The sequence below is a fragment of the Lutra lutra genome, chromosome 7 (assembly GCF_902655055.1).
Source record: "Lutra lutra chromosome 7, mLutLut1.2, whole genome shotgun sequence".
Classification (NCBI taxonomy): domain Eukaryota; kingdom Metazoa; phylum Chordata; class Mammalia; order Carnivora; family Mustelidae; genus Lutra; species Lutra lutra.
Genome location: NC_062284.1, coordinates 136,841,991 through 136,854,559, shown reverse-complemented (window position 1 = coordinate 136,854,559; position 12,569 = coordinate 136,841,991). Strand labels below are relative to the sequence as shown.

Sequence of the window (12,569 nt, the reverse complement as noted above, 5' to 3'; positions counted from 1 at the left end):
AGCGAAAGCCTAACACATAAACAACAACAACAAAAACCTGCTAGGATGGCATACCTTGCAATCAACATGTGATCCTGAATGTAGGCTAAAAATTGAGGATGGTCTTTTCTAGCAATGTATAAACACTCTCCATGTAGACAGAGAATCTTCAGGCAATTGAGCATATTAAAAAGGATGTCTGGCTCTTCAAACTTCGCCATTTCCTACGCGAAGAAACACGTGGTTACTACGGAGTTATCTAAAAGAGCAATGCTACCGTACCAAACACTTAAATATGTCAAAAAAAAAAAAATACCTGGAAAATGGTGTATATTAGCCTCAAAGTTACAGGAAGCTGTTGGTAGCAAAACTTTCTCTCAGTGTCATTCTTTATTGCTGGAAAGAAATAATTACATGAGGGTTAGCCTAGTTTCTCCTTTACCCCACCACTCATGACCTGATCAAGACCATAAAACCAAAAGGACTGAAAATAAAGACACGATGTGTTAAAAGGCATTTTGTGCAATATTTTTATTTGCTTCTCCGAGGTGGCATATATCCCTTCTGTGATGCCAGTGCAGGAAACCTTCTAGATTCAGGGCTCTCGGCCTCCATGTAGCCCACCATATATATTCAGATGTCCTTGGCTCCCTAAAGCAACCCCTAGCCTGGTCCTGTGCTCCTGTGGGCTGGGAGTTCTGTTACCACCTGAAGGGGTCTGGCCTTTGGCTAGGTACACCTTTCTTATTGAAAGGGAGATAAGAACGCCTTAAGGAGACGTTCAAGTTGTATTAGCACCTAAGGAAGAATTTATCCCGTGGAATCATGTCAAAGGGACTGTCTGAAAGAAACTAAGCATATTCAAATCAGAACAACTACTCATGGTTTTAATCTTCTTGTGAGTCTCTCTAATACCTTTGCCCCTGCAGGTGGGATGGCAATATATGGTACCTGAGGCGTGCTGGAGAAAAGAATTCACAAGTTAGCCAGACGCAGACAGTAGTGTAAAACATTTTCAAATCACCGTTCTAAGTTTTGGCAATCCCTGGAACCAGAGACAGTGGGAGTCGAACTCTCTTGGAGTATATACTAATCAGTTCTCTTGGAGTATAAACTAAAAGTTCCGCTTTCATGTATTTTAAATACTTGTTACCGACCCTTGAGTCTATTTTTTCTAGAAAGTGTGAGAGTTTTAAAAGTATTTTTAGTGGAGGATATATCTAAGAGCTATAAGAAATAGGCACCAGGCCACAAATGCAGAAACAGGAAACAGTCTGAAAGGAAGGAGGAAATCACAGAACACATGTTGATCGAACACGTTTGCTCTGACAGAGGAGCTCAAGACCACGGCCTGGAGGCCCACAGAGCAGAAGCGGGACTGGGGTCAGAGCAGCAGGGAAGGCTGGTCTTGGAGGAAGATTAAGGCAGAGACAATTTATAACTGTGACCTGCAACACAGCAGGGAAAAAAGGCAGGAAAATAGATCAGAGGCCGAAGTTGTGTTTGAGGGAGACGAACAGAGCAGATGTTTAAGCAAGGAGAAGAGTCATTCATACAAAAAATTGCTTTATTTTAACCACTGTTCATATAAAACGCTCTGAATAAATAAAAGGAGCAGTTAAGTGTTTTGTGTGCCATCTTAGGTTTAAAAAATATATTTATATACAAAGAGTACAGGTTATTAGATCCTAAGTGACATCCTTGCTTCCTTTAGGCATTAATGCCTGACAGAAACAAGCCCTAGGCCCTGGTCTCAGAAAGGCATTAATTCCAAGTTATCCGGGACACCTGGCTTCAAGTCTCAATCCTGCCACCAACTAGTTGTTCAGTATTTGAAGTTCCAGTTCCCAGATCTCTGCCCCAGCTACACCCAGAATTGGGGGTGGGCGGTGGAGCTCATTCATTCTGTTTCAACTCCTCAGACGGTCCAGATGTTCCATTACAGCCCGGTGCCACACATAAGCCTAAAGCACAAATCAGGAAGGAGGGCTATAAGCTGCACCACCAGGGCACGTTTAACCCACCTGGGATGTCTTTTCCTCGTGTGCAAAGTGAGATGGCTGAATTAGGTCAACAGGTTTCCAAGCTTTATTCTATGGACGATTTGGGTTAAAGAAACTCACTTGGAACTCCAACGTATGAAATAGAGCAGGTCAGCACACTCGGGGTGAAGAGAGTGGGCAGCCGGGGCTGTTCGTCAGGACTGTCTTCCCACCCTTCCCTGTCTTCCCACCCTTCACCACCCCAAATAAGGAAGGTCCAAAGGAAACAACACGGAGGTTGCACAACTCCAAGGACATGCTGAGAACCAATGAAGTAGGTCATCTCAAGGGTTCTTTCCATTTTTAGTTTTCCATGGTTCTAAACAGAGTGATCCAAGATATTCACACTCAGATGGTCACATGCACAACTAACACAGAAGCGGTTAGTTCTGACCAAGCATTTCATACTAATGAGACTAATGTCTTATTCAGACCCAGGGCTGTAATGCAGCCTAGAGTCACTGTTCGATGCTCACTGAAGGAATGACGGAAAGCCTAGGATTCCCAAACTATGGTTCTGGAGGTGAGCTACCTGGTTCAGGATAATGGAAGCAGGAAGATAAAAAATGAGTCATGTTTATGCCAGGTCCTGTACAAATTCCCAAATTGCCACAGTGCAGATCTAGAAATCAAGCTTCCCCAAAGACACATGGGCTCACATATGAAATTCCCCAAACTTCTTCAGACTATGAAAAGCTAGAGTACGATTCCCAGCCTGCCTGCCATTCTGCAGCCCCTAATTAGCCCGCACATAGTCTGCAAGCAAACCAGAAAGAGGCCATCCTTCCTCTAGCTCTGCACAAAGCCAACCAGCCTCAGAGCACAAAGCATTCCGCTGGATAGCGTTGAGTCTGTCCAGAGACCAGGTCGAGCCCCTGGGGACAGAAGCTGCATGAGGTCAAGCTCCTTCGGCTCTATCCCAAAACACTCTGCCTTGGCCAAACGGCCTAAGTGGCCATCCAGAGGGCAAGCACCCGCTGCTCAGTCATTCAGCCTTGATTCATAGCAACTTCTCCACGAGAACCTGCTACACCGTAAGTAGAAGGTGCTGCTCACATGGTGGGTTCTGTTGGTAAGAAGCGTGTGCTGCCGGAAAGCAGCTCAGTGACCTCTGCTCTGCTGGAAGTAACATCCTGGGAAATGGGTCATTTGCACCAGTCTCCACTCAAGAAGCCAAACCTGAACTAGCCCAAGTCGACAGTAATCTGAAAAAAACGGTGTTCTGAACATCAACATCATGCTAACTGGCATAGGCCGGAGTTCACCTACCAGCATGTTCCGTGGGCTCGGTGCAATCGCCGGGGTTCTCCCCATGCCTGGTTGCTGGATTCTCCTCCTCCTCACCTTCAGGGCCTATAATAAACTCTGGTCTGGAAGAAAGGAGGCTATCCTCAAGGCTGTCTGTGGGCTCCTGGAACAAACAGGACAAGCAGCCAGGTGAGCAGCCTGCTGGGGATGTCAATGGTTCTGCTCAGCTCCACAAAGATCCACTGAGTGCCTGCTGTGTCCCAGCCCTGTGCTGAGCCCTAAAGGACAAAGGCACCTGCCTCAGAAGAAATGTGAGCTCACTTCCATAATAATTACAGGGACTTTGGATCAGCTGTCACTAAAACATTTTCATTCCCTTGAAAGAAATATGGAAAAATCTCAAAAACATTACATCGCCCTAGGCCTGCCTTCCCTATGATCATGTCCCCATTTACCAAGTGATTCTAATCCATGCACATTGTGTTCAGTAACAGTACTTAACTAGCAGGGAATAATACGGGGTTCACAGCAATATATTAGGATACACACACTGATGGGGTGCCTGGGTGGCTCAGTGGGTTAAGCCTCTGCCTTTGGCTCAGGTCATGATCTCAGGGTCCTGGGATAGAGCCCCTCAACCGGCTCTCTGCTCAACAGGGAGCCTGCTGCCTCCCTCTCTCTGCCTGCCTCTCTGCCTACTTGTGATCTCTGTCAAATAAATAAATAAATAAAATCTTTAAAAAAAAAAAAAAAGATACACACACACTGGTTGTCCGAATACGTCAAATTTTTAGGAGCCAGAAATCGCTGTAATGTATGCTTTAAAGTGAGTTAGGTATGGCAAGCCAGGTGTCCGTTGACACATGAACAGAGAGACAAACTGTGTTACATACACGCAGTGAAACATTAGTCAGCCTTACAAAGGAAGGAAGTCTGACACCTGCTATGTGAGGGACCCTTTAGGACACAGTGCTAAGTCAAACAAGCCTTCCCTAAAAAGGACAATTATTGCATGATTCCAGATAAATGACGGGTGTACACTAGTCAAATTCAAAGATGCAGAAAGTAGAATGGAGGTGTCCTTGGGCTTGAGTGGGGGGAAGGAAACAGGAGGTTCTTGTTTAGTGAGTACAGAATTTCAGTTTTGCAAGATGACTAAGTTCTGGAGATGGATTGCACCATGTGACTATAGTATGCACGATGTATTTATAGACAATACATGTCAGATATAATACCTATGTATAAAACCAGCTGCAGAAATAGGTGAAATTGGGAAGATTAAAAGAGAGAGAGAGCACTAGTTACAGCTGCCGCTTAAAATATCCATCTCCAGTTAAGCTCCAATTCCAGCCTTTTTCTTTCCTTCAAGTCCCACTTCAAATATCCTCCTCTAAAATCATACTCTGTTAGCTAACAATTTAACCAGTACACGTTTTTTTCAAGAATTATTTGACAGCCAGCTCAAGACTGATGGAGTGCCCGAAGGACACAGGGGCTTCGAGGGCCCTGGAGAATATCTCCGCCAACTTCCCAGTTTTGCTCAGCCTGACCCTTTCCCTAGGTCACCCATGAGCAAGACACAAAATCACATTGTAAAGCGAGCTTCATGCAGTTCGCTACGGTAAAGTGTTCCCTGCTGATAACCCACGGGTCTGGAATCATCCTCCCAAATGGCAGGGACTGGTGTCGCCCATCTTGAGCTCAAGCCTCCTGCTAGCCCCTCCGCCCTGTTGTCGCCCACTTGTCCCAGGAAGAGGACTGAAGAGCAAAGAAGGCTGACTCACACAGTGGACACCCAGAAATTTGGAATGTTCTACGAAATAGACCTCTTTTACTGATAAGCATCTCTCCCATAAACATTCGGGAGAGGAAAACGGAATCCTTCAGCTTCCAAATGTGTTATTCTCGGCCCGTGACAAGTGCATGACAAAGCATCATGCGCACAGGAGAATGGTTTCATGGCTCAGTTTCTCTATACTTATGCTTACTCCTCCCTGTTTCCCAGGATGGTGCTGGAAAGACAGACACAAAACAGAAAGCCCTCCGGGGACAGGCCGGGGTCAGGGCCTCTGCCTCCATCTCTTTACCCTCTCATGCCCTCCCTGAACCAGAAGTCTACACCTGACACAGCCGCATCCTCAGCTGATCCTGCTCTTAAACCACAGGCTATGGGAACCCATGGTTACTGCCATCCCCAAGGGCAAAGGCGACCCTCTCTCTTGGGATCCCCTGGGCACATTTCAGTCCTGTATCTTTCCTCTCTTCTCCTGACATGGTTGGCTATTCCTTCCTTTTCTAAACTGCCTTCTTCCTTGGTTTTGGAGTCCTTGCTCTTTCTCATTGTTTCCCCTGTGTCTCTGGCTTCATCTCAATTTATTTCTAAGTCTTCAGTTCCCCTGTTTTCCCTCTTAAGAGCTGGTCCTTCCCAGAACGCTAGCCGTGGTTAGCTAGCTTTCCTCTTCTCATTCCACACATCCCAGCACAATATGTGGGTGGCTCCAAACGTTTACCTACTCCCGACCTTCCTCCAAAAAACCAGATCCACATACCTGACAGGGCAGGACAACCCCCACCTGGATAGCTAAAAGGCATCTCAACCTGCTATGTCTGACTGTGCCTGCATCATACCCACTTCTGCTACTCTAATACTCTTCTATAAATAGCAATGTTATCAGCTCCCATGCCAGAAAACAGGGGTTTGCCCTCCACTTTCCCATACCTCAACACCAGCTAAACACCAGACACTGCTGACCCTCTTGCCTAAAAACCCGCCAGGCCTGCCTCTGCTCTGATTGCCACCACCACCGCTTTCATTCAGACTTCGCATCTCTATCCAGAGTGACCACACTAGCCTCCTTGACTAGACTCCTGTCCCTGGGGTGTCCCCAAACTCTCTTTTCTCTAATTCATTACATTGTATCCTTACCCTGATTAAATCCTTCAGGATTCCCCCATTCACCAAGACAAAACCCAAACTTCTGAGTCTGGCAGACAGAGCCCTTAATGAAGGGGAAAATAAGACCAAGTCCATCTTGCTGGACCCGGCTGTCACTCCCTCCCACTCGCTCACTGCGCGACAACACTCAACGGCTTGCGGATTCCTGAGTGTCTCATTCCCTGCTTTCCTCTGGATCACTTACACACAGAGTTTTCTGGGTCTCAAATTCCTTCTACCCCACTGCCTTCATTTCATTAACTCCACTCCTGCAAATCTGGCCCAGGAGCTCTCTTTCCTCCCCATCACACCTCCAAGCTGGATCTGCTATCCTTTCTCTGCCCCCATAGCTCCCTTGGCAGACCTCTCCCGTCACCCTTATCATGCTAATGGTTTTTCATTTATTTAAACATCTCCCTGATTAGCTCTTAAGCGTCTTGATTTTATTTTAGGTCGCTAGGACCAGGACTGTTTTGTAGTGAGGTTACCCAATGATAATGCTGAAAGACCATAGTCCAGGGAGGTTATTTTGCAACATAGAGGACGAACAAGTTTAGTAGGCGAAAGGTATTTAAAAATGAAGAAACACTTTACTGCATGTATGTTATACCTCAAAAAAACTTTTTTAAGAATTCACTTTCTACTTAGAGATAGAAAAGCGTGGTTCAGTCAGTTAAGCAGCTAACTTTGGCTCAGGTCATGATCTCCAAGTCCTGGGATCGAGCCCCACATCGAGCTCTGCCCTCAGCAGGCATCTGCTTCTCCCTCTCCCTCTGCCCTTCTGCCCCTGGTAATGCTCCCTCTCTCTCTCTCAAATAAATAAAATCTTGAAGAAAAAAAAAAAAGAAGTCACTTTCTACTTAGCTAAACATTAGGGGAAAGGAAGAAATAGAGAAGATAGCAAACACTGGACCAAATAATTCAGATTCCCCTCCTTTTGATGGCATGAAGATATTTTGGTGATATGTGTATGTGCCTTAAATGAAAACTGGCTAAGCAAGAAATAACGAACATATGGAGTAGCTAATGTGCGGTATATATTAGTTGCTCTCTACTGAAACCATTTTCTTGGAAAACAGAAAATAAAATGAAGCCTTTACTGGTGGTTGATGAAGTCAATGGGTTTTATAAACTGGGGTTACCCAGGAATTCGTGATCTGTTTCCAATCTACTTACTTGATATTTGACATGTATATTTTGTAGTATTTACTGCTATCTGAACTTTGTAATAAAAGTTATCTTAATCATACCAGTAATGCTTCGTATTTATGAAAATTATATGAATGGATGCACAACAACCGTAACTCAAGACTCAAGAATTCTGGATAATGTAGCTCCAGCTCATATCCCTTCCCGGGAGAATTAGTTGGGAGAAGGAACAGGAAAACTTTCTTTTTAACAGTCTCACGGATAGCCCAGCATGGAGCATACAATGTTACTGGAGGAAGACCCCATTATACCAGCTACTACCGTCATTACCACTGTCAGATATGAGTCCTCTCATTTCTCTGACTTCTTACCACAAGCCGGCTTTCTTCTTTTGGAGCTAGTCTCTCCAGGAGTTCACAAGCAAGCTGATAGCAGAGAATACTAGACTGGCATAAGTTACACTCAATTGCTTTTTCGTCCTTCTGGCAGGTGTGGGAGCCCCCCCAGGGGGCTTGGAAGACATTGTTTATAATGGAAATGATGTCCTTTGATAAGCTGTGCTCTAAACCCATCGTGATCCCATCATCTTGTAACTCCATCTGAAAAACATCAAAATGAAGGCAAGAAAAAAAAAAGAAAGAAAGAAAGAAAGAAAGGGAAAAGAAAGAGAAAAAAGAAGGAATTTGTTTCTTTGTCCAATATTCCATTAGTATATTAACTGGGGATAATTTTTACTATCTGACAATTATATTAAGTTATTTAAGGGTAATAAGGATTTTAGACCATGAGTATATATTATTTTCCACAGATTTTTTTTTAAAAAGAATATAAACATAAGACAAACAGTGGGAATTATTTTTAAAATCATATAGGACATTTAAAAGAGTTTTTTTTTAAACTTATCATTTTGTGAGATTTTACACATTTAAAAAATGCTGTTCCTCACCTAGTGTCCAGATCTTGGTTTCTAAATACCATTATCCATTATCCACTAAGAGGAACCAGGGCTCCTTGGAGAAATGGCTGATTTCAAGGTTGGGGCTAGGAAAATATAAAATGAGCCTGGAACATCTTATCATGCTAGAAATTAAGGAAGTGTTCAAAGAATGATGAGGAATATGTCAAAAGAACAAAGGAAGGGACTCCCACTAGTCAAATATGGGACAATATGAGCATCAAAATACAAGTAATCATAATAGTAGATTTTTAACTCACTGAATAAAATAAGAATTCATGAGTACCTGCAGGTATAAGAAGATGAACAAATAAATACAGAAATGGGAGAGAAGGGAAACTATTTCTTCGGTAGAATGCCAGCTAATAAATTAAAAGATAATGAAATGAAAAAATTATCATTTTGTTAACCAGGATCACTATAATTGATCCAGGCATGAATCATCCCTGGATGCTAAAACCAGTAGGTAAAAGTCTGATGAGAACAGGAAATCTCAGCCTGCGGGTTACTTACTAATTACAAAGGGAGAAGTAGGGATTTTAGAGTAGAGAAATCACCTTAACCAAGTTATCACCACTAGTAAGGCAACATTATCATGCCATGTGCCTCCTGATATGATGCACTGGAAAGGATATAACATCACACCAGTGGCGTTACTGCCAAAAAAGTTTTAACCCAAATAGATTCGTGACATCAGACAAACTCAAATTGAGGGACATTCTAAAAAATAACTGGACTGCAGTCTTCAAAAATGTCAAGATGAAGGATGAACAAAGACTTAAGAACTGTCTGGATGAAAGAAGACTAAGGAGACAGGACAAATACTTGCAAGGAGTGATGCTGGATTGTTTCCTAGATCAAAAACATCTTTTTCTTCTACTATAAAGATTTAATTATTATGTCAATTTAAAAAAATGATTAATTTCTGTGGGTCAGATAATAGATAATAGTATTATAACAATATTAATTTCTTGACTTTGATTTCCTGATTTTGTACTTGATTATATATGAAAATGTCCTTATTCTTCAGGAAATACATACTGAAGTGTTTGAGGCCGAGGGGGCATCACATCTGCAACTTACCTTCAAGTGTTTATTTTAAAATTTCTACAATTCATACATACATATACAGATAGAGAGAGAGAAAGAAATATAATAAATGTTAATATCTGGACAATCTCGGGGAGGTGTATTCAGGAATTCCCCGTACGTTTCTAACAACTCTTCCATCAGTCTGAAATTATTTCAGAACAAAAAATTAAGAAATGTTCTCCTGATTAAAGACTTTTATATGTCTCTTCTGAAATTACCTTCAAAAATCGATTTATGCAATATATTTAAATCAGCCCATCACTATAGAGCTGCACCTTGCCCTTCCCAACAATAGCATCACTCGGTTCACCAAATTTGTTCAATAGAATCAATTCTAACGATGCTAGAGTGTTTCTAAAATTCACATCCATTCTCATATGTCAACATCATTGCAGATATTCATACAGTGTTTTTCAGACTCCCTAGGGAATCCTGAAAGTTTTCAGAATGTCTTGAGTGATGTTGCATCATTTCATAAGTAAGAGTCCAATACATAGCAAGAATCACTGTACAATGCGTTCCCTTATTCTTCACCGCAGAACTAAAGGAAGCTCATGCTTCAGCTACCTGCTTCAGGAGAAGATCAAACATGAGGATGAAACAATTTAGATTCATTTCATCATCTTCACAATCAAAGTCAATAGTCCTTCCTCCTGGGTGTCCAAAATTCTTGAAAGGGCTACGAAATGGACTACGCATGGGACTCCGAAATGGACTCTGGAAAGGGCTATGAAATGGACTCAGCATATTGTGCTGAACTCGCCGGCCCGGATCAGAGGCAACACTCACCTAGAAGAAAGAACATCAACACATGTAAGGGAACTCACAGAAGCCAAAAGGGCTAGATAAAATATCTGGGGTCTCGTGGAAGGTATTTCCAGCTGTCACACTGATTTCCTTCCTTAGTCAATAACATTAGTACTTCCAAATAGTATAGATCTTCTCAAAATATAAAAATAAGAAGTAAAATCACTGACATGAGGGCTCATGTCTATTAAAAAAAAAAAAAGGAGGGGCGCCTGGGTGGCTCAGTGGGTTAAGCTGCTGCCTTCGGCTCAGGTCATGATCTCAGGGTGCTGGGATCGAGCCCCGCATCGGGCTCTCTGCTCAGCAGGGAGCCTGCTTCCTCCTCTCTCTCTGCCTGCCTCTCTGCCTGCTTGTGATCTCTCTCTGTCAAATAAATAAATAAAATCTTTAAAAAAAAAATTTAAAAAAAAGGAAATAAAATCATCCAAACTTTGTGACTAATGGTCAGGTGAATGAAATATCAGCACCTTGAAGAATGAAGGTAGCTGTCTTTACCATTATATTTTTCATCCCATCCACATTTCCAATTAAACTACCTAAAACCATAACCAGAAAAACGAGACCTTACAAAATATTACAAGATCAGTTTTAGAATCATAAGCACAAAATCTGTTTAATGTGATTGGTTAAAGAAGAATGGCATCTGGATATTATAATTATTATACTACCATGTGTAAATAGTAGATGTCAAACCTGTTGTACTGGTTATTGTCCATTTGCCTAATTCAAGCCCCTCACTGCCTTCCTCTGTCCTGCTCTATGCCCAAGGATGCCAAGGTCAGAGTATCTCCTGGCTTTCTTGCTAGCTGGCTTCTAGTTAGGTTCCGTCAATGGGGGCACCAGTAGAAGCCCTGCAGCTGAAGGGGAGAGGGGTGGAAGTATATGTCCACCCCTGCCTACTTTGATGCTACAGCCTTGGCAGTCTCTCCATCATTCTTCCAGCCTGTCTTTCCTTAACATTTCATCTCTTAATGGGCTCTAGGAACTCTTTTTTTTGTTCCTTCCTCCCTGGGGCTATAATGGCTTCCCACTGAGCTGTTACTGGCATCTAGGTGCCTCACCAACCCTTACTGCTCCCTTAATCTTCCCCATAACTCTATAGGCAGAATCTCCATGAAAGTCTTTCATTTGAACCATCTGGGATAAGTTCTGTAGCAGGATAATTACTGACATATCTGTACTATATATCCCTCTGAAATTTTCCCTCTTAAAAATCTCTTTAGGGGAGCCTGGTTGGCTCAGTTGGTTGGGCAACTGCCTTCAGCTCAGGTCATGATCCTGGAGTCCCGGGATTGAGTCCCGCATCGGGCTCCCTGCTCAGTGGGGAGTCTGCTTCTCCCTCTGACCTTCTCCCCTCTCATGTTCTCTCTCTCTCTCAAGTAAATAAATAAAATCTTAAAAAAAAAATCTCTTTAACAACTAGCAAGTTCCCTGAGCACCATATTTGAGTAAAAAAAATTAAAAATAAAAAAAGAGTACCCCATCAAGAACCAGAATACCTGGATATTGACAGTGTTATCTAGGGCAAATCACTTCAGCCCACTGAACCTCAGGTTAAGTATTGATAAAATGAGGATAATGAGTTCTTCTCCAAATGCCTCACACCGTTCTTGTAAACACATTGCCCAGTAGAAAGCACCAACTAGTCAACTAAAGATTACGGAAAAAAGAAACAAAATATAAATGTTTGCCAGCTGGTTCCTATGAGGCAGATGAGAAAAAAAAGTAATGATTAAAATCAAAAGAAAGCACTGGATGCAAACTATGATCCCACGACTTTGACATATTTCCTAATCCCTAGATATCAGGTAGGAATGACAGTAGGAAAATGGTATGGGGAGGCTGATAAGGGCAAGTTGAGCAGAGTCCCTGTTTACCATCCCATGACAGTGAACCTGGCCAGAACTGATCCTTATCTGGGAATATCAACACATCAACAGAAGCTCTCTGAGGTGCTCCAACATATCAAACAGTCCCAATAGTTTTCCTACACTTTAGGCCAGACCATGTTGACTTTTCTCATTAACAAAGGTACAAAAGGGTCCAAAAAAAATGGGCTCAATGGGTCCACAGTGACAGCATCACTCACAGTCACCATCAGACAATCACATCTTCTCAAAACATGATAGAATAAAACATCCCAACTTCTCATCCCCAAAGTGAAGCACTCATCTGCCAAACAGCTGGTAAAGAATTCTTGTTCACCAGGAGACCAAAAGAAAAAGAAAAAAAAAAAAAAGGAATAATACCTCCAAGCTAACTCTTTTTGCTTTTATCAAGGGTAAGAGATAGCTAACAAGTATGGGCAGGAGAAAAACTCGATAATTTATTGACCATGATTATATGAAACATATCTTAAACA

General features: G+C 42.5%; 1 protein-coding gene across 2 annotated transcripts in view; it reads right to left on the bottom strand.

Annotated features, from left to right (window-relative positions):
- The window catches only part of UNC79 (unc-79 homolog, NALCN channel complex subunit), a 247,835-nt gene that overhangs the window by 107,129 nt on the left and 128,137 nt on the right, over nucleotides 1-12,569 (bottom strand). For both annotated transcript variants that reach the window (XM_047738927.1, XM_047738926.1), the window contains exons 18-22: nucleotides 9,968-10,189; nucleotides 7,725-7,952; nucleotides 3,291-3,432; nucleotides 296-375; nucleotides 55-203 (exon numbers count right to left, since the gene is read on the bottom strand). In XM_047738927.1, the coding sequence (XP_047594883.1) occupies nucleotides 55-203; nucleotides 296-375; nucleotides 3,291-3,432; nucleotides 7,725-7,952; nucleotides 9,968-10,189 (821 nt within the window). The remainder of the gene's footprint in view (nucleotides 1-54; nucleotides 204-295; nucleotides 376-3,290; nucleotides 3,433-7,724; nucleotides 7,953-9,967; nucleotides 10,190-12,569) is intronic.